The 22,037-nt window shown below is 48.7% G+C and overlaps 2 protein-coding genes and 1 long non-coding RNA gene across 3 annotated transcripts in view; 1 reads left to right on the top strand and 2 right to left on the bottom strand.

The window, feature by feature from the left end:
• LOC310666130 (intelectin-like protein) overlaps positions 1-22,037 on the bottom strand; it is an 814,635-nt gene that overhangs the window by 233,356 nt on the left and 559,242 nt on the right. The window lies entirely within an intron of this gene.
• Positions 1-22,037, top strand: part of LOC310666253 — a 278,050-nt gene that overhangs the window by 252,209 nt on the left and 3,804 nt on the right. The gene's annotated exons all lie outside the window — the stretch shown is intronic.
• SF3B4 (splicing factor 3b subunit 4) lies at positions 12,737-22,015 on the bottom strand. Its single transcript, XM_083416688.1, has 6 exons — positions 21,874-22,015; positions 20,926-21,054; positions 17,509-18,051; positions 14,945-15,136; positions 13,541-13,711; positions 12,737-13,255 (listed from the first exon to the last, which is right to left on the bottom strand). The coding sequence occupies exons 1-6, from the start codon at positions 21,905-21,907 to the stop codon at positions 13,071-13,073; spliced, it is 1,254 nt and encodes a 417-aa protein (XP_083272814.1). The 5' UTR covers positions 21,908-22,015; the 3' UTR covers positions 12,737-13,070.

The following is a 22,037-nucleotide window of genomic DNA, read 5'->3' as shown; positions in this document are numbered from 1 at the left end:
GGGGGGGGTGATGCAGTAAAGGGTTCAGGACCCAGCAAAATTGGACAGATTTGAGGGGGAGAGAGGAAATAATCGGCTCTTCCCCACCCCCTGCGCGCAGTTACCATACCTTCGGTCTCCGTCCTGGAGGACCTTTGCAAGCTCAGGTTTCTGGAGGCTAGGAGATATTTTTTTCCGTTTTAACCCCAAAAAGGGGAGCCCAATTGACTAATGGCCTCGTTAGGCAGTTCCAGCTGACGGTGTGGTTTTTCTTTTCTTTTCTCTCTTTCTTTCCCGGTGTTGCGCGGGGGGGGGGGGGAGCGAAACAGAACAAAAAGGGGGAAAAGCTTTTTGCTGGTAGATTGCGTTCGAAAGTCCCCAGTATGGGGAAGGAAAGGTTTAAATGGTGAGGAAAGGAAGGGTTAAATGGATGCGGGGTTTAAATTAATCTCGTTTTCTTTTATTAAAAAAAGAATGTTATTCGTTTATTTGTTGCATTTCTGTCCCCCCCTTTTTGTCTCCAAAGAGCTCAAGGTGGCGAATGTGGTTCTACCTTCCTCCTCCTTGAATTCCACACAACAACCCTGAGAGGTAGGTTGAAATGAGGGGCAGTGACTGCCTCAAGGTCACCAGTGCTGGATTTGGGGCCGTGTGGGCGGTTCCCATGCACAAGGCGCCGAGCCGAGGGGGCGCAAAATTGAGAAGACCCATCAGTGGCGTAGCGTGGGTTGTCAGCACCCGGGGCAAGGCAAGTAATTTGCGCCCCCTAACCCGTGGATTTGCGCCCCCTAACCCGTGGATTTGCGCCCCCTAACCCTAACCCCCAGATGTTGCGCTCGGTGCGGCCGGCCCCCCTGCACCCCCCACGCTACACCACTGAGACCCATAACTAAGAAGATCCATTTGGGGCTGCCAATTTTTGGCTGTACTCAGGGTGCCATATTATCAGAGATTACCAAAGTCTGCTCCGAGGTCACCCAGGGTGCGCTTCATGGCCAAGTGGAGATTTGAACTCTGGTCTCTCCCGGATCCAAGTCTTACACTCTAACCCTAGCTTTCTGGTTGCGGGGAAGGAAGAAAACAGAACAAGGAAACTCCCTGGTTGATGTCAGTAGGAATTGATACATAGCCACAGTGCCTCCTCCAACAGGATATTTTAGCCTGCCAGCGGAAGGGAGCCAGTCTAACCTGGTTTGGGAGGCAATCCTATAATCTGGGGCAGCCACAGAAAAGGCTCTGTCCCTTGGGTCAGCACCAACTGTGCCTCTGATGTTGATGGGACCAAGGGGAGAGACTCATCTGAGAATTTTGGCATCTGGGCAGGTTCATATAGGAAGATGCAATCTTCCAGGTAGCCTGGGTCCAAGGCAATATATGCTTAAGACCATGGGTAGGCAAACTAAGGCCCAGGGGCCAGATCCGCCCCAGTTGCCTTCTAAATCCAGCCCAGGAATCAGCGTGTTTTTACATGAGTAGAATGTGTGCTTTTATTTAAAATGCATCTCTGGGTTACTTGTGGGGCATAGGAATTTGTTATTTTTTTCTTTCTTTCACAATATAGTCCAGCCAGCCCCCTGCTGAAATGGTTTGCTGACCCTTGCTTAAGACCATCTCTAAGCAGTCTACAAAATAATGAATACACTGAAACTGAGAAACTACAATATAATGCACTGCTATATTAAACAGCACTACAATGCAATGGCTTTAAAGGAGATAATCCCCCCCCAAACAAAAACATAGCAGCACCTTTTGAAACTTCAGCATTCACAGCATCCTCAGAACCACTCCACTTTGTCATTTTTTTAAAAAATCAAGTTCCTAGTCCCTGTTGCTCAAAAGAGCAGCACTGAGGTTTCCATTAAAGGGAGAGAGGTCTTCAGTTACTGGTCTAGAATACCTGTTTGCTCCTCTCTCTGACTCATGAAACCAAAACAAGACAAAGTCTCCAAATCCACTTCGTCCACATAGTTCGCCCAGATCCTCTGAATTAATTCTTGCTTTCCTGGTGCAAAAATCTTGCGCCCTTGGTATACTACAAGCCTTTTGATACTCTAAAATGAGAGGTTGGAATCCTCTGTCTGGAGGATCCACGTTTCCACAGATAGGATCCTGAATGCTGAAAGCATTTGGAAGATACATAAAGGGGTTTCTGCTGTGGGGTTTCTTCTGCGAAGTGGTTGTGTCTGCGTCTTGGCATAGCCGATGGAATAGACCTGCTTCCCATTTCTGCTGCTAAGTGACAACTGGGGAGAACCAACGGTTGGTGCTCTGAGCTGAACCGATGAACTAGTCCTGCTTCTTTTCCCTCCCTCTGCACTGCAGCCTGGTTGGAACTCCAGCCCTCAAGTTTGGGATGGAGAACGATACAATGCGGTACAATACAATACAATACAATACAATACAATACAGTACAATAATCTTTATTGTCATTGTCCCATATAGAACAACGAAATTGGGGAAAAATCTACATAAGACATTCAAATCCAACAAGCCTGCTATCCCAGCTATCCCAACCTGGTTAGCCCCCTTAAAACTCTGATACTCCATTTTTAAAATACAATATACTCCCATAGAGACTCCTTAAAGGTAAAGGGACCCCCTGACCATTAGGTCCAGTCGTGGCCGACTCTGGGGTTGCAGCGCTCATCTCGCTTTATTGGCCGAGGGAGCTGGCGTACAGCTTCCGGGTCATGTGGCCAGCATGACTAAGCCACTTCTGGCAAACCAGAGCAGTGCATGGAAATGCCGTTTACCTTCCCGCCGGAGTGGTACCTATTTATCTACTTGCACTTTGACGTGCTTTCGAACTGCTAGGTTGGCAGGAGCTGGGACTGAGCAACGGGAGCTCACCACCTTGCGGAGATTCGAACCGTCGACCTTTTGATCGGCAAGTCCTAGGCTCCGTGGTTTTCCCCACAGTGCCACCCACGTCCCTATAAGAGACTCCTTAGGTAAAGGTAAAGGGACCCCTGACCGTTAGGTCCAGTCATGACCGACTCTGGGGTTGCAGCGCTCATCTCGCTTTACTGGCCGAAGGAGCTGGCGTACAGCTTCTGGGTCATGTGGCCAGCATCCTGAAGCAAAGTTCTTAACCCAAGGTACTATTCCTGGGATAGCGGAGTCTGTAACCTGAAGCGTATGTAACCTGAGGTACCACTGTATCTGAAACAAATATTTCCGTGGCTTCCCTTGACAGTGTTCTAAGACAGGCTTCCTCAACCTTGTCCCTCCAGATGTTTCTGGCCTACAACTCCCATGATCCCTAGCTAGCAGGTCCAGTGGTCAGGGATGATGGGAACTGTAGTCTCAAAACATCTGGAGGAGGGCAGAGGTTGAGGAAGCCTGTTCTAAGATGTCAGCTAAAGGGCAGAATGGGAAACAAGCTTAGAGCTTGAGGACTAGAATCCTCGCTCCGCTTTGAGCTGACACTGCCTACTCCCTCGCTCCCACGCCATTTATTTGACCCTCCACCTGCTGCGGAGAGTGTGTGGGTAATCTCCACACCCACTCTCTGCTTTTATTTTATTTTAAAGAGCGGTTCTGAAGTGTCGGTTCCGTTCCGGGCGGTAAAACCCCACCGGGGGATTCGGAGCGGCTGCTTTCTCGGCGTAACGAGGAATTATAGCATCCGTGCAGGGCCGATAATCGCTCGCTTAATAGCTTTTCCTTCTGCCGCTCGAGGGAGAGGATCTTTAAAGAGCAGCCCTGGCAAAGGAGCCATTTGGCTGCCTTCGCTTGGCTGGCGATGACTCACGGAGGCAGCGGAGATGGATGTCTGGGCTGGGCCAAGGAGGTGGCTTGACGGAGAGGATTTGTCCACGGCTGGCAACAGGCTCTAGGCTGGCAGCAAAGGCACTGGTGTGGGAGATGAATGGATGAGGCCTGCGATGGGGCCACAACCTACCAGGGAAATCCCTCCAGCTGTACAGGATAGCAGCAAAATCCACGGTGAGAGGTGTTTGACAATGGAACAGATTGCCTTGGAAGGGGACGCAGTCTTTTTCCTTGGAAGTTCTTAAACAGAGGATGGCTGGCCATCTGTTGGGGATCTGCTAGGTGTGATTCCTGTGATGACCTTTGAGGGTCCCTTTCATAGCTATGATAATACTAGAAAACTTATTTAGAGACATTACTTTACATGACATTTCCTCAGGCTAAGTTCCCGTTCCCAATCAAACATCACATTTAATGCTGTCTATCACTGAGACAGCTCCTGAACATGCAAGCAGACGGCTCCTTGATAGGCCCATGACAGGGCCGATGTGATAATTCGCTTTCAATCCCCTTCGCTTCGCTGTCTCATTATGCCTAATCTACCTGCCTGCAAGATCCTAAGGGGAAACAGTGACCCTTTGAATCCAGAAAGTCAAAGAGTCCAGGCTAGAGTCTGAGGTACAGTTCATAATTGTTGTAATTCCACAATTAAACAGAAGGCAATGAACTCAAATATAGAGCGTATCAGTTTTTTCTACCTTTTATCAGAAAGCAATTAATGCTGTCACACAAGATACACAACACTGTGCTCTTTCTCTCTGTCTGTACACAGGTGGTTAAGCTATGGACCAAACATGTATAAGGCAAAATATATATACATAGCAACATGGTTGTCAAAGAATCTAGACACAGGGTTTTTCCTGTGATCATCCTAGATGATCCTGTGATTCTCTGATTCACTGGAGGCCTTGTGCCCTCCATCTTTCCCAACATCAGGGTCTTTTCTAGGGAGTCTTCTCTTCTCATGAGGTGGCCAAAGTCTTGGAGCCTCAGCTTCAGGATCTGTCCTTTCAGTGAGCACTCAGGGCTGATTTCCTTCAGAATGGAGAGGTTTGTTCTTCTTGCAGTCCATGGGACTCTCAAGAGTCTCCTCCAGCACCAGAATTCAAAAGCATCAATTCTTCGGCGATCAGCCTTCTTTATGGTCCAGCTCTCACTTCCATACAGGGCTATTGGTGGCTATTAGCCAGGAAGGCAATGTTCTGCACCCCACAGCTGGAGGCTAGAAACCACAGGAGGGGAGAATGGCCTTTTGCTAAGGTCCTGTTTACGGGTTTCCAACTGAGGCCCCTGGTTGGCTGGTGTGAGAACAGGTTATTGGACAAGATCGGCCGCTAGCCTGTTCCAGCAGCCTCTTCTTTTATTCTTAAAATAAAACAAACTCTTCACCCTCCTTCTCATTTTGGCATTTACACCTAACCAGGAAATTTGAAAGATCCCATCACCACCAGAAGTTTAAGGTTTCTCCCTCTAATATTTTTTTTTAATTCTCGTATTCCGTCTGCCTCTCAACCTGCAAACATCCATTTCTGAAAACAGCAGGGTCTTAGCAACATCCTTCTGCCTGGCTGTGAAATTAACGTGCGAGGCGAACGGATGTAAATTGCAGCCCTTCGTTGTACTGTCAGCAACAGCTCATTTCGTGGAGGGTGTTTTTTCCCCCCGTTCTTCTTGCGTTACTCAGAGTTCTCAGAACAGAGAACACCACGCAACACACTCAGATCCTGGAGGTGTGTGTGTGTGTGTGTGTGTGGAGAGGCTAGCTTTTTCAATGGCACCGCAGTCGCTGGAGCAGAGCGGAGGGTGGGTCGGGAAAGCAGATCTGAAAATTGCAGGGTAAGGAAACAGATACAGTGGGGAACTTGCAAGGCTTTGCTCACGGTGGGATGGAGAATGGCTGGCTATGGGGAAGAGAGAGCCTATCAGGTCAGGTATACAGCCAAAGGTCTGAGTGACCAATCCCTGGTGTGTGGTCAGAATGCAATCAAGGGTGGGCAGAGTGTAGCTCAGTGGCAGTGCCTGTTTTTTTTGAGGGGGGGTTCAAAAAAAAATTATTGGTTTTCCAAATTTATAGCAAACACGAGAGAAAAACATTACAATATAAAAGAAAACAAACTAACAAACATTTACCCTAGCTATTATAATCCCACTTTTGATTTCATTGTTAGACGACTTCCTCAAATCCCCCTAGCTGAATTTCCATATAGCTCATTGTAGCAGTTTTCTAATACTATTTTCAAATAAAATTAACTTAGTCAATTAACATCTTTCTTTCTTTTCATTTTCACTTCTATCCATAGTGTTATGCAGTTTAACATATTTAACTCCTAAGCCAATTTGGTACTTACAAATAGTTCTACTTACGGTATGTTATCTTAGAATATTTAACTAAATACTCCTTAAATTCCTTCCGTTCTCCTTGGTACTCCTCCTCTTTCTGTTCGCGGATTCTTCCGGTCAGGTCGGCCAGCTCCAAAAAGTCCATCATCTTCATCTGCCATTCCTCCACTGTTGGTATTTCTTGTGATTTCCACTTTATGGCTAACAAAATTCTTGCTGCAGTTGTGGCATACAAAAACAATCTAACATCTTTCCCGGGCACTTCCAAACCTGTTATTCCAAGTAGAAAGGCTTCTGTTTTTTTAATAAAAGTATATTTCAACATCTTTTTCAATTCATTGTAAATCTTTTCCCAGAAGTCTTTCACCTTGGGACACATCCACCACATATGAAAAAAGGTACCTTCCTTTTCTTTACACTTCCAACATAAATTATCACCCGTGTGGTAGATCTTAGTGGCAGTGTCTGTTTGAATGCAGAAGGCAATGGAACCTCCAGGCCCAGTGGCAGTCTATCTAGATTTCAAGGTTTTTCGGGGCATTTGGACCCTGTGAGAACAGGATGCCGGACTGTGATGGCCCAGTATCCAGCCGAGCTCTTCAGATGTGGAAATTGCCAGCTGGCAGGCTGTTGTGATGAATGAAAGCCAACACCTGCCTGATGCACTCATTCAATAGGGCTTGAGTGGCTCCCTTATCAAAGGACAGCAGCGATTGCCTCCTTGTGTGTTGAACCTGGCGGAGCCCTGCCAATACGCCTCTACACCGTTGGACAGGCCTGTTGTCGTCCAAGGACTGAAGGAAATAAGGATAACCTGCGAGACCCAGCCATCCTATTCCCGAGTCCAGCATCCTATTCTCACAGGGGCCAACTGCCCCAAGAACATAGGAATCTGTGTCTGGACCTGGAGATTCTACAGGTGAAACTTGAAAAATTAGAATATTGTAGGGAAGTTCATTTATTTCAGTAATTCAACTTAAAAGGTGAAACTAATATATGAGATAGATAGCCCACGCTGCCAAAAGTACCAAAACCTGGTTCAATGCCCATGGGATTACTGTGCTTGATTGGCCAGCAAGCTCACCTGACCTGAACCCCATAGAGAATCTATGGGGCACTGCCAAGAGAAAGATGAGAGACATAAGACCGAGCAATGCAGAAGAGCTGAAGGCTGCTATTGAAACTTCCTGGTCTTCCATAACACCTCAGCAGTGCCACAGGCTGATAGCATCCATGCCACGCCGCAATGAGGCAGTAATTCATGCAAGTACCGAGTAAATATGCATGCGTCTACTTCTCAGAGGTCCAATATTGCTCTATTTGCAATCCTTCTTTTGCTGATTTCATTTAATATTCTAATTTTCTGAGATTGTTAATTTGGGGTTTTCATTAGCTGTACGCCATGATCATCACAACTATAACAAATAAAGCCTTGACATATCTTTGCATGTCATGAGTCTATCTCATATATTAGTTTCACCTTTTAAGTTGAATTACTGAAATAAATGAACTTTCCCACGATATTCTAATTTTTCAAGTTTCACCTGTATAAGGATATCAGGAGAGCCTGGCTGCAGGATGAGGCCAGAGGGCTCACCCAGTCCAGCATCCTGATTGGCCCAAAGAGCAGGAACCGCATAGCAACCTCATAGCAAAGAGCAGGAACCTCATAGCAAGCAAGGGCACAATCTGCGCCTGCCATTTCCAGTAACTAATATTCAGAATCAGCTGTGGAGGCTGAGCATAGGTAAAGGTAAAGGTACCCCTGCCCGTACGGGCCAGTCGTGTCCGACTCTAGGGTTATGCGCCCATCTCACTTAAGAGGCCGGGGGCCAGCGCTGTCCGAAGACACTTCCGGGTCACATGGCCAGCGTGACGAAGCTGCTCTGGCGAGCCAGCGCAGCACACGGAAACGCCATTTACCTTCCCGCTATAAAGCGGTACCTATTTATCTACTTGCACTTAGGGGTGCTTTCGAACTGCTAGGTGGGCAGGAGCTGGGACCGAAAGACGGGAGCTCACCCCGCCGCGGGGATTCGAACCGCCGACCATGCGATCAGCAAGCCCTAGGCGCTGAGGTTTTACCCACAGCGCCACCCGCGTCCCTGGAGGCTGAGCATAGCCCTCTCCTAATCCATGGATTTGCCCAATCCTTTTAAAAAAGGAATCTAAACTGTTGGCCATCACCACCTGCTGCGGAAGTGAGTTCCACAGTTTAACGACGGACCACATGAAAAAGTCCTTCTGTCCGGATTCCTCCATCATTCGGCTTCCTGTGGTGCTGCTCCAAGCAAGCTGGAGTTCTTTCAGATGAGCTGCCTTTATCAGGCTTCCTCAACCTCGGCCCTCCAGCTGTTTCAAGACTACAATTCCCATCTTCCCTGACCACTGGTCCTGCTAGCTAGGGATCATGGGCATTGTAGTCCAAAAACATCTGGAGGGCCGAGGTTGAGGAAGCCTGGCTTATATAGACTGCTCCTCCTGCATCTGTTTGCAGGGAGGCTAGATGACACCAGCTAATTACTTAGCTAATTTCACTCCGCTTTGATTGCAAGGCTAGATTATAGGTTGCAGCAAGACAACATACGCTGTGCAACTCCCCATCACTTTTCTTATCGCAAAAGCTCAGTCTTTGGATGGGGAAATGGGTTTGTTGCGCAAGACCTCCCGCTCAGCTGCAACTGCACCACCGGCGCATGACTGACTCCCACCCCGAAATAGCGACAGTCTGGAAACATCCCCTGGGAATGCACGTGAAAGGAATCCGGAAGAGTTCTCAAAAGGTTTGGTTCTTTGAGCTGCGACCTCTAGTGGAAGGAAGCTGCGGCACAGTCTTTCGTGTTTAGGGGTGTATATCGTCGCAATGAGTTGGTTCACAGGTGACCCATTTGGGATAAGGTAAAGGTAAAGGGGCCCCTGACCATTAGGTCCAGTTGTAACCGACTCTGGGGTTGTGGTGCTCATCTCGCTTTATTGGCCGAGGGAGCCGGTGTACAGCTTCCAGGTCATGTGGCCAGCATGACTAAGCCGCTTCTGGCAAACCAGAGCAGTGCACGGAAACGCCGTTTACCTTCCCGCTGGAGCGGTACCTATTTATCTACTTGCACTTTGACGTGCTTTCGAACTGCTAGGTTGGCAGGAGCAGGGACCGAGCAATGGGAGCTCACCCCATTGCGGGGATTCAAACCACCGACCTTCTGATCGGCAAGTCCTAGGCTCTGTGGTTTAACCCACAGCGGAGGTGACCAATTTGGGATAGTCAAGGCCCAATCTTCCTGCTTCCAGCTTTAATAACGTAAGAGGAGCTAGCTGAATCAGGCCAGTGACCCATCTAGTCTAGTCATCTAGTCATCCTGTTCTCACAGCGGCCACCCAGATGTCCGAGGGAAACCCGCAAGCTGGGCCCGAGCACAAGAGCAACTCTCCCCTCCTGTTCTTTCCAGCAACTGGTATTGAGAAGCATTGTTGTCTCCAGCTGTGGAAGCAAAGCATAGCCTCTGTCATGGACAGTAGCCTTTGATAGCCCTCCCCTCCATTAATTTGTCCAGTCCTACAGGGCTATCACTGTCCCATGGGAGCTAGTTTCATAGTTTAACCACGCGCTGCACTAAGGACTTTCTCACCCCTTAAATGCCAGGCAACCGGGTACCCACAAGACATTTTGTGCAATTCCCCCAAGCGAGGACTGGGGCACATGAAAATGATGTTTTAAGGCAACAACTGAAATCGAAACTTCGGTGGCAGAGAGACCCTTTGCATAATGTTAAATTTGAACCCCCCTCAGGCTGCCAAGGAAGGTGTCAAGTTCTCCATGCACCGATTCTTCTTCTTTTAATTGAATTGCTGGCTTAATTATCAGTTTCCCTCCCTGTGATCGCACCGAGTGAGTTGTTCCGGAAACTTGTCAATCACGTTCTGCGTTATACACACCATTTCCCCCGAGGCGCGTTGCGAAGAACCTTCTGCTCCGCAGACTAGTATAGTCTATAGAAACTATAGAAACTAGTAGTGGTGCCTCGCAAGACGAAAAGAATCCGTTCCGCGAGTCTCTTCGTCTAGCGGTTTTTTCGTCTTGCGAAGCAACCCTATTAGCGGATTAGCGCTATTAGCGGTTTAGCGGCTATTAAAGGCTTAAGGGATTAGTGGATTAGCTGCTAAAAGGCTATTAACAGCTTAGTGCCTTAGTAAAAGGGGGTGGAGAGCGAAAAAAAATCGCAAGAATCGCAAGACATTTTCGTCTTGCGAAGCAAGCCCATAGGGAAATTCGTCCTGCGAAGCGCATTGAAAAACGGAAAACCCTTTCGTCTAGCGGGTTTTCCGGCTTGCGAGGCATTCGTCTTGCGGGGCACCACTGTATAGTGTTTCCACCCTGCTTTTCTGGCGCAAACTTCAAAAGAGGGGAGCCTTACCCTCCAAAACTGACCCTGGGAATTTCCTCCCAAGACCTGGCATGTTCTTATCCTTAAGTTGCAACATCTGCGCCAAACGGCTTAAGAGCAAAAGCCAAGTGTCCTATCCTGCAAGTTCCCCATGCAAACTGATTGCATTTTAAGCCATAGCTCAGCGGCAGAGAATCTGCCTTGCCCCAGGTTCAATCCCCCAATGGCATCTCTGAGTAGCGCTGGGCAACAACTCTGCCTGAAACCCCTGGGAAGCGGCAGCCAGTTAGTGCAGACAATCCTGAGGTCTATGGACCAATGATCTGACTCAGTGTAAGGCATCTTCCCATGCCAGCTGGTCTGGGAGCCTTTTTTGGCAGGGCTAATAATAATAATAATAATAATAATAATAATAATAATAATATTTACACCCCACCCATCTGGCTGAGATTCCCCAGCCACTCTGGGTGGCCCCCATCGAGTGTTAAAAACAATACAGCATTAAATATTAAAAACTTCCCTAAACAGGGCTGCCTTCAGATGTCTTTTAAAAATAAGATAGCTGCTTATTTCCTTGACCTCTGATGGGAGGGCATTCCACAGGGCAGGCGCCACTACTGAGAAGGCCCTGTCTGGTTCCCTGTAACCTCACTTCTGGCAATGAGGGAACCGCCAGAAGGCCCTCGGCACTGGATCTCTGTGTCTGGGCTGAACGATGGGGGTGGAGACGCTCCTTGAGGTATACTGGGCTGAGGCCGCTTAGGGCCTCTTTGAATTGTGCTCAGAAACGTACTGGGAGCCAATGCAGATCTTTCAGGACCGGTGTTATGTGGTCTTGGCAGCCGCTCCCAGTCACCAGTCTAGCTGCCGCATTCTGGATTAATTGCAGTTTCCAGGTCACCTTCAAAGTAGCCCCACGTAGAGCGCATTGCAGTAGTCCAAGCGGGAGATAAATAGAGCATGCACCACTCTGGCGAGACAAGTCCGCGGGCAGGGAGGGTCTCAGCCTGCGTACCAGGTGGAGCTGGTAGACAGCCGCCCTGGACACAGAATTAACCTGCGCCTCCATGGACAGCTGTGAGTCCAAAATGACTCCCAAGCTGCGTATCTGGTCCTTCAAGGGCACAGTTACCCCATTCAGGACCAGGGAGTCCTCCACACCCGCCCGCCTCCTGTCCCCCCAAAACAGTACTTTTGTCTTGTCAGGATTCAACCTCAATCTGTTAGTAGCTATCCATCCTCCAACCGCCTCCAGGCACTCACACAGGACATTCACTGCCTTCACTGGTTCTGATTTAAGAGAGGTAGGATGAATAAATGTCCGCCACCCCCCCAAAAAATACTCACACCCCTAAGCTGCAGCTTTTGGAGGTGAAGCAATTTTTCACTGAACACACCCAGAATAAAATCAGCATTAAGGATTAGGGTGCCAAAATGCTGAACCCCACAGCCAACCACCTATGACAGACTGCACATAGCCCCGAAGGCACTCGTAGACAGCGTCTGGCACCCTGTTGGACCTTTGGAGGTGTGGTGGGAATTATAGTACAGTGGTGCCTCAGGTTAGGTACTTAATTCGTTCCGGAGGTCCGTACTTAACCTGAAACTGTTCTTAACCTGAAGCACCACTTTAGCTAATGGGGCCTTCTGCTGCCGCCGCGCCGCCGGAGCACAATTTCTGCTCTCATCCTGAAGCAAAGTTCTTAACCTGAAGCAGCATTTCTGGGTTAGCGGAGTCTGTAACCTGAAGCATATGTAACCTGAGGTACCACTGTATATCTTTCATAAGACAGCCTACATGTGAAGAGATGGGGGGAGGGGGAGTGTGAAAGGGTATTGGTAAGAGAATCTGCTTACTCAGACTGTCTTTAAAGTGTGTCATGCAAATATGAACAGGAAAGAGAGCCTTTGAGAGCAGACATCCTGTTCATCTTGCTGAATCAGGCATCCAGATCAGACAATACCAGCTTTTCTTCTGGGAATGTGACTTAATTTCTATACATGTGTAAATGTAAGGTGGCGGAATGCCTCTCTGTAAGCCTGTGTGATGCATAGGCCTCTAGACTCCACTTTTGTGGGTTCCCCAGCGGCTGTTGTTGTTTTTTTTCCAAGTGAAGCTTAGAGATCACAACTGGTGTGGTTAATTAGAGAAAATCCACCACAGAAGCCTAAAAATAACCAGCTGGAGCCCTAAGGATGGGTGGGTGCTGGTAGAAGGAACGCTGTTATTTTTTCTTTTATTTAAAAAAAATTAATATTTGGAGCATCTTCCCAGACTTTTATTTGCAAATCACATGGCTAAGTTGGGTGTCAAGAGAGAAGAATTGTAACAACAGTAATAAAAAAATAACGTTAAAACCCTGTTCTGTCTTCCAGGAGGCGATGGAGCTAAAAAAAAATATTAATAACATGAAGGATAAGCAAAGACCCTCCACATTGCCAAGTTGGTGGGCAGCCTCTTTTCACGCAGGGAAAGCAAAAACACGAAACACTGGAATGTTTGTCCGGAGAGAAAAGAAAGAAAGTGATAAATCTGAGGAATCCGTGGAAGGAAGGAAGATCCTTTTCTTACGCCGGCCTGCGGTCGGGCTGTCTTGCCTAGGGGGGCATGGGCCCCCGCATGGGCCCCCGGGGCGGCACCATGGGTCTCTGGGTGGGCCGAGGGGGGAGAGGGATGCGCTGGTAGCCGTAGGGCGGGGGCCGAGGGGGCCCGTTGTATCCGTGGGGTGGCATCAAGGGAGGCGGCCCACGCATCCCGTGGGGGGGCATGGGGCCGGGGTGACCTGGTGGAGGAAGAAGAGGAGGAATCTGGGTTAGACAACAGCCCGGGAGAAACAAGGGACAGCACAGAACAAGCAAGTGCCCCCGCCAAAAGAAGCAGGAAAGATTTAACCCCCCCCCCCACTTGTCTGTATTTGAGATCTGTAGTTCCACTTCATGCAAATGAAAGAACAGGGCATAAGGAAGAAACCAGCTGAAAAGAGTCACCTCCCAAAGGAGTTTCTGTACTAAACAGAAAGAGAAACTTGGAAGGATCCTAACCGCCCCCAAGCCTTGTCGACACTTACCCATCGGCGATCCAAAGTGAGGGCCCCGGGGCGGCATGCCCATGGGCGGGGGTCCAGGGTGGGGCATGCCTGGGGGAGGGCGGGGGGGCGGCTGGCCTCCTGCCCCCGGCGGTCCTGGGTGATGAGGGCCCATCCCGGGCATCCCGTGATGTACCTGCATCTGTGGCATTCCTGGAAACGCAGGTGCAGAAGTTAGTAGGAGTATTCGCAGTAGCGTTATTTGTTATCTGCCCTCCACCCGAAGATCTCAGGGCAGGTGCAACATCAAAACACAACGTTAAGTTTGAAACCACAGTGGACGCTCGGGATGCAATCGTGATCTGTGCGGGAGGCACGTTCGCAACCCGCAGCGCTGCGTCTGCACACACGCGGGTCGCAATTCGGCGCTTCTGCACATGCACCAAAACCCAGAAGTAACCTGTTCTGGTACTTCTGGGTTTGGCTCAGTGCACAACCTGAAAACGCGCAACCTGAAGCGTCTGTAACCCAAGGTATGACTGTACTTGCAATTGCAAAAATAAGATGGGTTCTGAAAACTCAAGCGTCAGGAACCAGGGTGAAGAGGTAAGCCTTCAGCATTTGCTAAAAGCTGTGCAGTGAGGGTGCCAGACACACCGTTGCACATCTTACAAGACCCTTAACTATTTGCCTCAGGGACTGCCTGATCTCTCATATCCCTGCTCAATCACTAAAGTCTTCGGGAAATCGCTGTTAGTAGTTCCCCATGACCCAGGTGCTGTGCTGCAGTCGATATCAAGGGCCCAGTTCCACAAAATAAAAAGGGAATAAAATAAGGAAATAAAAAGCCCCCGCTGGGCACCAGAAGTTCAGCAGGTAAAGGGCCTGTTCGACCTCAGCTGGAAGTGAGTTCCATAGGTCAGACAAGCCCGCTCCCTCCGGACATTCCAGCGCCCAGTGAAGATTTTACTCCAGCAAGCAATTTTAACTGAAGTCTGATTTTATGATTTTAACTGGACAGCATTCTTTATACAGTCATACCTTGGAAGTCGAATGGAACCCGTTCCGGAAGTCCGTTCGACTTCCAAAACGTTCGAAAACCAAACCGCGGCTTCTGATTGGCTGCAGGAAGTTCCTGCAGCCAATCAGAAGCCCCATCGGACATTCGGCTTCCAAAAATAGTTCGCAAACTGGAACAGTCACTTCCGGGTTTGCAACGTTTGGGAGCCAAAACATTCGGGAACTAAGCAGTTCGAAAACCAAGGTACGGTTGTATTGTACATTGTTAAATTGCTTAGAGACTACAGTAAGCGGTATAAAAATTGTTTAGTTAAAATGAAAATAGTAAGTGCCCTAAGAGGAAGGCAGAGGTCCACTGCAACGGAGGGTGTTGTGGTTATTTTGCAGAGAGAGAGAGGAAGAGTTGCCCCCAAAGGCAAAACGTACCTGGATGCATCCCACCTGGAGGGAAAGGATGCGGGTGGGGAGGATGTGCCCCTCCAGGAGCACCTCCGGAAGGCGGTCCTGGGGCACCGGCGCCAGGCGGCATGGGTGGGGGCGGCATGGCTGGCGGCATCCCCGGGGGCATGGCTCCTGGTGGCGGCACTGGCGGAGGGAACGACCCAGGTGGTGGGATGCCTGTGCGGGGTGGAAAAGAGAACTGTAAAAGATACTGAAGGAAGAGAAACCCTGAAATTCCACACAACAAAGATCCCACTCTGTTAAAAGGAATGTTCATAAGAGCGTAAGAACAGTTGGCTGGATCAGGCCAAAGGCCCATCTAATCGAGCATCCTGTTTTCACAGCATAGGAGCCAACAATAAAATATTTGTGGGGCTGGGCCCACTCAAAGTTGATGGACATTCGCATTCAGATGGGTGTGTGATTATGCGGGGCAGGGCTTACGTGGGCCCATGCAGTATTTTATTCAAGTTTGCACCCCTGTTTCACAGTGACCAAGCAGATGCCCATTTTGGGAAACCCAGAAGGAGGACCTGAGCAGAGCACTCACTCTCCTCTCCTGTGGTCTCCAGCGAGTGGCATTCAAGAAGCTGGAAACCACAGGAGCAGCGGAGACAGAGCAGAGTCCTCATGCTAGAAGCCATTGATAGCCTCCATGAATTTGTGCGATCCTCTTTTAAAGCCATTCTTGTTGGTGGCCATCACTGCCTCCTGCGGACACAAGTTCCACAGTTTAATTCTGTGCTGCGTGAAGAAGTCCTTCCTTCCATCTGCCCAGCATCTTCCAGGTGCACAGCTACAACAGCAAACCACCAGAACAACAGAAAACTGGTGCGCCTTTGAGTCTCGGCCTTGCCAGTTAAAGCGAAGCCTACCACCCAACTGATCAACTGAAGCTTAACCTCAAGGGAGAGGGACATCAACTCCCATTACCTTGCATCTAGGCAATGTGACCAATAGTCAGAGATTATGTGAGTTGGGGTCCAGATATCTCCCACTCCCACCAATCCCTGCTTTAGCAGATTATTTTACTGGTCAAACTTTGTAGCCCTTTAAGGTAAACTACGTCAGAGAAGTAGGAGCATTCATCTTTCATGTGGCAAAGAGGTTTTGGGGTAACTATAAGAATATCGTAAGATGACCTGCTAGATCAGGCCGGGGGGGGCGGGGGGGCTCTTGTCCACCAGCATCCTGTTCTCACAGTGGCCTATTGCCCCCTAAGAACCTAGAAATCTCAACAGGCTGCTCTGCTCCTAGAGATTCCATAATCATAATATTCTTATTCTTATTTATACACTGCCCATCTGGCTGGGTTGCTGGATCAGGTCAAGGGCCCATCTAGCCTAACATCCAGGTCCCAAGGTGGCCAAACAGATGCCCCCAAAGGGAAACTGGCAAGCAGGACTGAATCATAACAGCCCTCTTCTCTCTTGCAGTTTCCAGCAACCAGCTACTGATATCATTAACCTCCATGACTTCCTTTATTTCGGTAAGTAGAGCCTGGCTGCTGGATCAGGTGAGTAGTATTTACGGGACCGCCTCTCCTGGTATACCCTGCAGAGGACCTTAAGGTCCATGAATAATCATTGTTTATAGGTCCCGGGCCCTAAGGAAGTCAGATTATCCTCCACGGGCCAGGACCTTCTCAGTGATGGCTCCAACCTGGAGGAATGCTCTGTCTCATGAGACCAGGGCCCTGCAGGATTTAACCTCCTTCCGTTGGGCCTGTAAGACAGAGCTATTCCGCCCGGCTTTCAATTTGAACTTAGCCTGATCTTATATTCCCCTTCCTTCCCTTCCCTCCCCTTTTTATGAAGATTACCCGTTCTGGGACCCCACAGCTAATTCTTCCCTGGTCTCCTCACTGGCCCAAATAGGACTAATTTAGCCAGCTAGCCCTGGTGATCACCTAATGTTTATTGGATGGATTTCCCCCCCAAAAAAATTGATTTTCAAATTCTGAATTTATTGTTATTCATGTTGTATACTGTATTTTATGCTGTTTTTTGTTGCATCAATTAAGTGTTTTAAATTTATTGTTAACTGAACTGAGCCTGGTTTTTTGAACCGGGAAGGGCAGGGTATAAATAAAATTTTATTATTATTATTATTATTATTATTATTATTATTATCATCATTATTTAGTCCAGCCTCCTGTTCTCACAGGGTCCAAATACCCCTAAGGGCCTAGGCGTCTAGACTGCCTGTGGATCTGGAGACTCCATAAGAACATCAAAAGAGCATAGCTGCTGGAGCAGGCCTGCATCCCATTCTGGCAGTGGGCAACCAGATGCCACAATGGGAAGCCCCCAAGCAGGAACTGAGCTGAAGAGCGTTCTCCCCCGGTGGTTTCCAGCTCTTCTGAAGCACTACTGCCTGTGGAGGCAGAGCATTGCCATTGTGGCTACCATCCAACTCTCAACATTCTCAAAACCAATGAGACAGAGACACAGGGAGAGGGACTGGAGGGGGGGGAGAGAGAGAAAGACCTAAATTGAAAAACACCAGCCAGTTTAGAAATATCGAAAGGAAAAGAGGGGGCTGCATACCTGGTGGGGTGACGCCTGGCCCCAAGGTGGTGACAACCGGGGTGGGCACTGAGGGCGGAGGAGGGGCGTCGGCGAAGAGCTGGTGGGGCCGGTCGGCCTGCGAGAGGGGGTTCTGGGCGGCCAGGAGGCGCTCGGCCGCCGAGCCGTGCCTCTCGCCCTTGGAGTCCTTCTTGAAGGCGTAGGAGACGGTGATGGGGCGGTTGCACAGGTACTGTCCGTTCATGGCCTCGATGGCGGCGTCGGAGGCGTCGAAGCTGGCAAAGTTGATGAAGGCGTAGCCCTTGGAGTTTCCCGTGTCCGGGTCGCGCATGATCTTGGGGGTCTGGAGGATGACCCCGAAGGCGCTGAACGTGTCGTAGAGGAGCTTCTCGTCAATCTCCGGGTCCAGGTTGCCGATGAAGATGTTGGCGCCCACGTCCAGGTTCTTGTTGTGGGCTGAGGCCTTGTTCACCCGGATCGGCTTCCCGTACAGCTTGATCATGTTCATGATCTTGATGGCGTAGTCGGCATCCTCCTCGCTAAGGAACTCCACAAACCCATAGCCTGGAAGGAGACAGGGCGAGAAAGACGCTCAAAATAGGGTTGCCACGAAATCAAGTCTAAGCGTCTGCTCAGTAATTTTATCGGAACCGAGCAGAGATAGCAGCTGCCAGAAGCGAAAAGACTTTCGGATTGATTCGGCAGAAACACCAGTGTGTGAGGAGATGCTGTGAACTGATAGAGGGGGATCATAGACATAAAATCCACACAGAAACACATTGTTTTAACTCGCTTGTGGGAACAACTCAGAGGCTGTGAAAGGAAGGAAGGTTAACAAGAGAAAAGAATTAGAGGAACCATCGGAAGTGACTATGAAAAGCAGTAGAAGTATGAGATGATCAGAACTTGAAGCCTGGGAAGTCCTATTGAAAATTTATAATTTGGCAGAATATTCAGATTACTTGATATGTATATGTATAATTTGGAATATTTAATGTGATTTGATTGGATTGTTAAACTGGAAATTTTAATAAAAATGAATTTTAAAAAAAATAATAAAATAGGGTTGCCAAACAGTGAAAATCTGGACAGATTGTAGAGGGTTTTTTTTTAGCAAAGCTGTTGAGCTTTTGGAGCAAAATTTATACGCCATTTTTGAGCTGGTTTTATGGAAAATTGGGCAAATATGGCACTGCCGGATTTTCGACATTTCCAGACAATCGTGGACATATGGCAACCCTAGCTTAAAAGAACACAATGCAGTGTTTGTGTATGAGGATTGTAGATGTCCAAGTTCAACTCAAGAGCAGACCCAATGAAATTAATGGAACCCAAGCTAGCCACTAGGTTTAATGCATCTGCTGAGAGCAGATGGCAACTCACTGTCCCTTTACAAAGTGGTTCCCAAAGATGTTGGTGGGATTACCTGGGGAAAGGTGACCCGAAGGGGCCAAGGGGATGGCAGGGAGGTGCTAGAGGTATAAATCATTTAAGAAGCTGGTACCACTGGATCAAGTTCATCAGTTTTGTTGAATTATTATTATCATTATTGCTGCTGCTGTTATATTTATACTCAGTCTTTTTTCCTGATGGGAATCTAGGTGGTTCACAGATAAAAAACCAAGGATTGCTAAAAGCATTGAGGGGGGGGGGGAACCATCTTTAAAAAACAGTTACCGGTAAGTATTGATAGAATTCAAACTATATACATATACAAAATATGTTTAAAACATACAAATAATTACAATAAAAGCAGCCCAGCACCAGCCCTTTCATTAAAGGTAAAGGTAAAGGTACCCCTGCCCGTATGGGCCAGTCTTGACAGACTCTAGGGTTGTGCGCCCATCTCACTCAAAGAGGTCAAGGGCCAGCGCTGTCCGAAGACACTTCCGGGTCACGTGGCCAGCGTGACATCGCTGCTCTGGCGAGCCAGAGCCGCACACGGAAACGCCGTTTACTTTCCCGCTAGTAAGCGGTCCCTATTTATCTACTTGCACCCAGGGGTACTTTCGAACTGCTAGGTTGGCAGGCGCTGGGACCGAACAGCGGGAGCGCACCCCACCGTGGGGATTCGAACCGCCGACCTTTCGATTGGCAAGCCCTAGGCGCTGAGGCTTTAACCCACAGAGCCACCCGCGTCCCGGGTAGCCCTTTCATTAAAAGCAGTCAATTCCCCAGAGCCTGTTCGAACGGGTTCTTCACCTCCCTGAGAAAGGACAAGGAGGACGGGAGGTCCAAAGTCTGGGAGCGGCCACCACCAAGAAGGCCCTTTCCCATGTCCCCAGCTGTCAGGGTGGCAGTATTGAGAGAAGGGTCTCCCCCAAAGATCTCAAAACCCAGGCAGGTTCACATGAGGAATTGTGGTCTTTCAGAGACCTAGGACATGCAGGGCTTTATACGTCATACGCAGCACTTTGAATTGCGTCCAGAAACAGACCAGTGGATCTGTTCTAGCAAGGGAGTCGTATGTTCCTTATAACCAGTCCCAGTTAATTAAACTAAATAGTTTTAATTGGGTTTTCAGTAAGTGTGCAATTAATCGTAAGAGCTCTGAATTTTATTGTGTTATTATCTTCCTCGGTGTGACATGCAAACCGCTATTCTGAATAATGCTTTTTATAAGGTAGGGGGCACCTGGGTTAAGTTTACGGAACCAGGGGGTGGTGGTCCCAAAAGATTCGGGAGCCACTGCTTTGCTGGGTGGGGGAGAGGGGTTATTTGCTTGTTTCAGTTTGCACTGTAAGCGACCTGGGATAAATATCATGGAAGGAAGGCATGTGACTGCTTTAAACAGCAACCATTTTTACATTGTAATTGTTTTTAAATGCACATATTGTTTTTGTATATTTAGAATCGTTTTTGTCCTTTCCTTGTTTCAAGGTTGCAACTGTTTCATTTGTTTTATAATGACATATTTTGTTGTTGCAGCCCACATGGGCCTATTTAAAGGGTGCGTTGAGAAAAGCTAATTAAATAAGCAAACCTACAGGGTAGGTGCTCTGCCATAGCATAGTGGAAGAGCACCGGCTCTGCATACAGAAAGTCCCGGGTTCAACTCCCAGTGGCATCTCATAGTAGGGTTGGGAAAGAACCTGAAATGCTGGAGAGCTGCTGCCCGTCAGTGTAGACAACACTGAGCTAGATGGGCAAATGGGTCTGACTCGGGAAAAGGTGCACCTTATATGCACAGAAATTACTGACTATTCACCCCCCCCCCAAGAAGACAATTCTTATGCACATGAGTGAACTGGACTTTGCTGCAAGATAGGTGGGACCATCGCTGGCTCATGAGCAAAGCCAAAGGAAGATTTACAGCTCAGGTTGGCCATCCTGGCTGACAACAGATGGGAACTGGAGTCCAACAATATGGAGGGTGCCATGTTACATCCGCTGACAAACGTGCTCCCTCCAAAACAACATGCTCTTGGCATCGCTTACCTTGATGCTGGCCAGTGACTCTGTCTTTGGGCATGTGGGTGTTGACGACCGGACCTGCCTGGAGGAACAGCTCCCACAGGAGAGGTTCGCTGACCTTTTCGTCCAGGCCTCCAACGTACACAGTGGCATCTGGAGCGGAGAGGAAAGAGACACACACACATCAGTTGCATGGACAGAGAGAGCAGGCTTTTCAGAGATCTCTCCACCAACTCATCCAAACAGGGGGGGTTAGACTAGATGACCCTTGGGTCCCTTCCAACTGGCCTATGCAATTCATGGACATATAAGCTAGACATGTACACTGATTGCCACTTCAAGTACGCCTGAAGTTAGTTGCAACTTAATAACATTTCAGTAGACACCTGCACTTGCAAAAGCCGAATTATTAGCAATAATTAGCATCCACTACTGCAAATAAAAATAGCAGCTTAAATTTAATAATAAAAACAAAAGTAGCTTTTAAGCGGTAGTAGTAGTAGTAGTAGTAGTAGTAATAATAGCGCCTTTAATGTCACCCACGCCATGCAAAACGGGGACACTACCCCAATGTAGACTGGCCTGACAGTAAGTGTGATGATAAATACAGCCTCACGCACTGCTGAAATCTTTATTATTAATTGTAATTAGCCTCTGTTGCTATTAAGAACAGCTTTAACTTCACCCACCCACTTCCAAAACGGGGAAACTCCCCCTATATAGAGACTGTACTGTTAGCAATAATAATTAGCATCTGCTACTACTACTGATTATTATTATTATTACTACTACTACAGTACTACTACTACAGCATTAATCCCTCCCTATGCAAAGCCAATGGTCCTGCCACGCCAAGAGGGGAGGGGAGGTTTTTTTGGGGGGGCTCCAACCCATAATAGTCCCCCACTTCAACAGCCTCCGCCCTGGAGAAGAGGGAGCTGCCGGGACCTGCCCCCCAGCCCCAGCCCTCACCTTGGTTCCTCTCAGAGATCGGCCCAGCCGCCATCTTGGCGCCACTTTCCAACCACCTCGCGACCCCAACGCCTCAAGCACGACGGCCTCCCAGGAGCCACTGCCGACACCGCCCCGCCCACCGGAAGCGGCGCGTTCTACCGGCGATCCAGAGGCGCTGTCGG

Source organism: Podarcis tiliguerta (assembly GCF_965153285.1).
Source record: "Podarcis tiliguerta genome assembly, chromosome: 16".
Taxonomy (NCBI): Eukaryota; Metazoa; Chordata; class Lepidosauria; order Squamata; family Lacertidae; genus Podarcis; species Podarcis tiliguerta.
This window is presented reverse-complemented; position numbering and strand designations above follow the sequence as displayed.

Coding starts and splice junctions, on each gene's coding strand:
- SF3B4 (XM_083416688.1), bottom strand. CDS start 21,907: ATGGCGGCTGGGCCGATCTCTGAGAGGAACCAAG. Junction 18,052..20,925: donor AGTCACTGGCCAGCATCAAG/GTAAGCGATGCC, acceptor GTCTCCTTCCAG/GCTATGGGTTTGTGGAGTTC. Junction 13,712..14,944: donor TCCAGGTGGGATGCATCCAG/GTACGTTTTGCC, acceptor CTGCGTTTCCAG/GAATGCCACAGATGCAGGTA.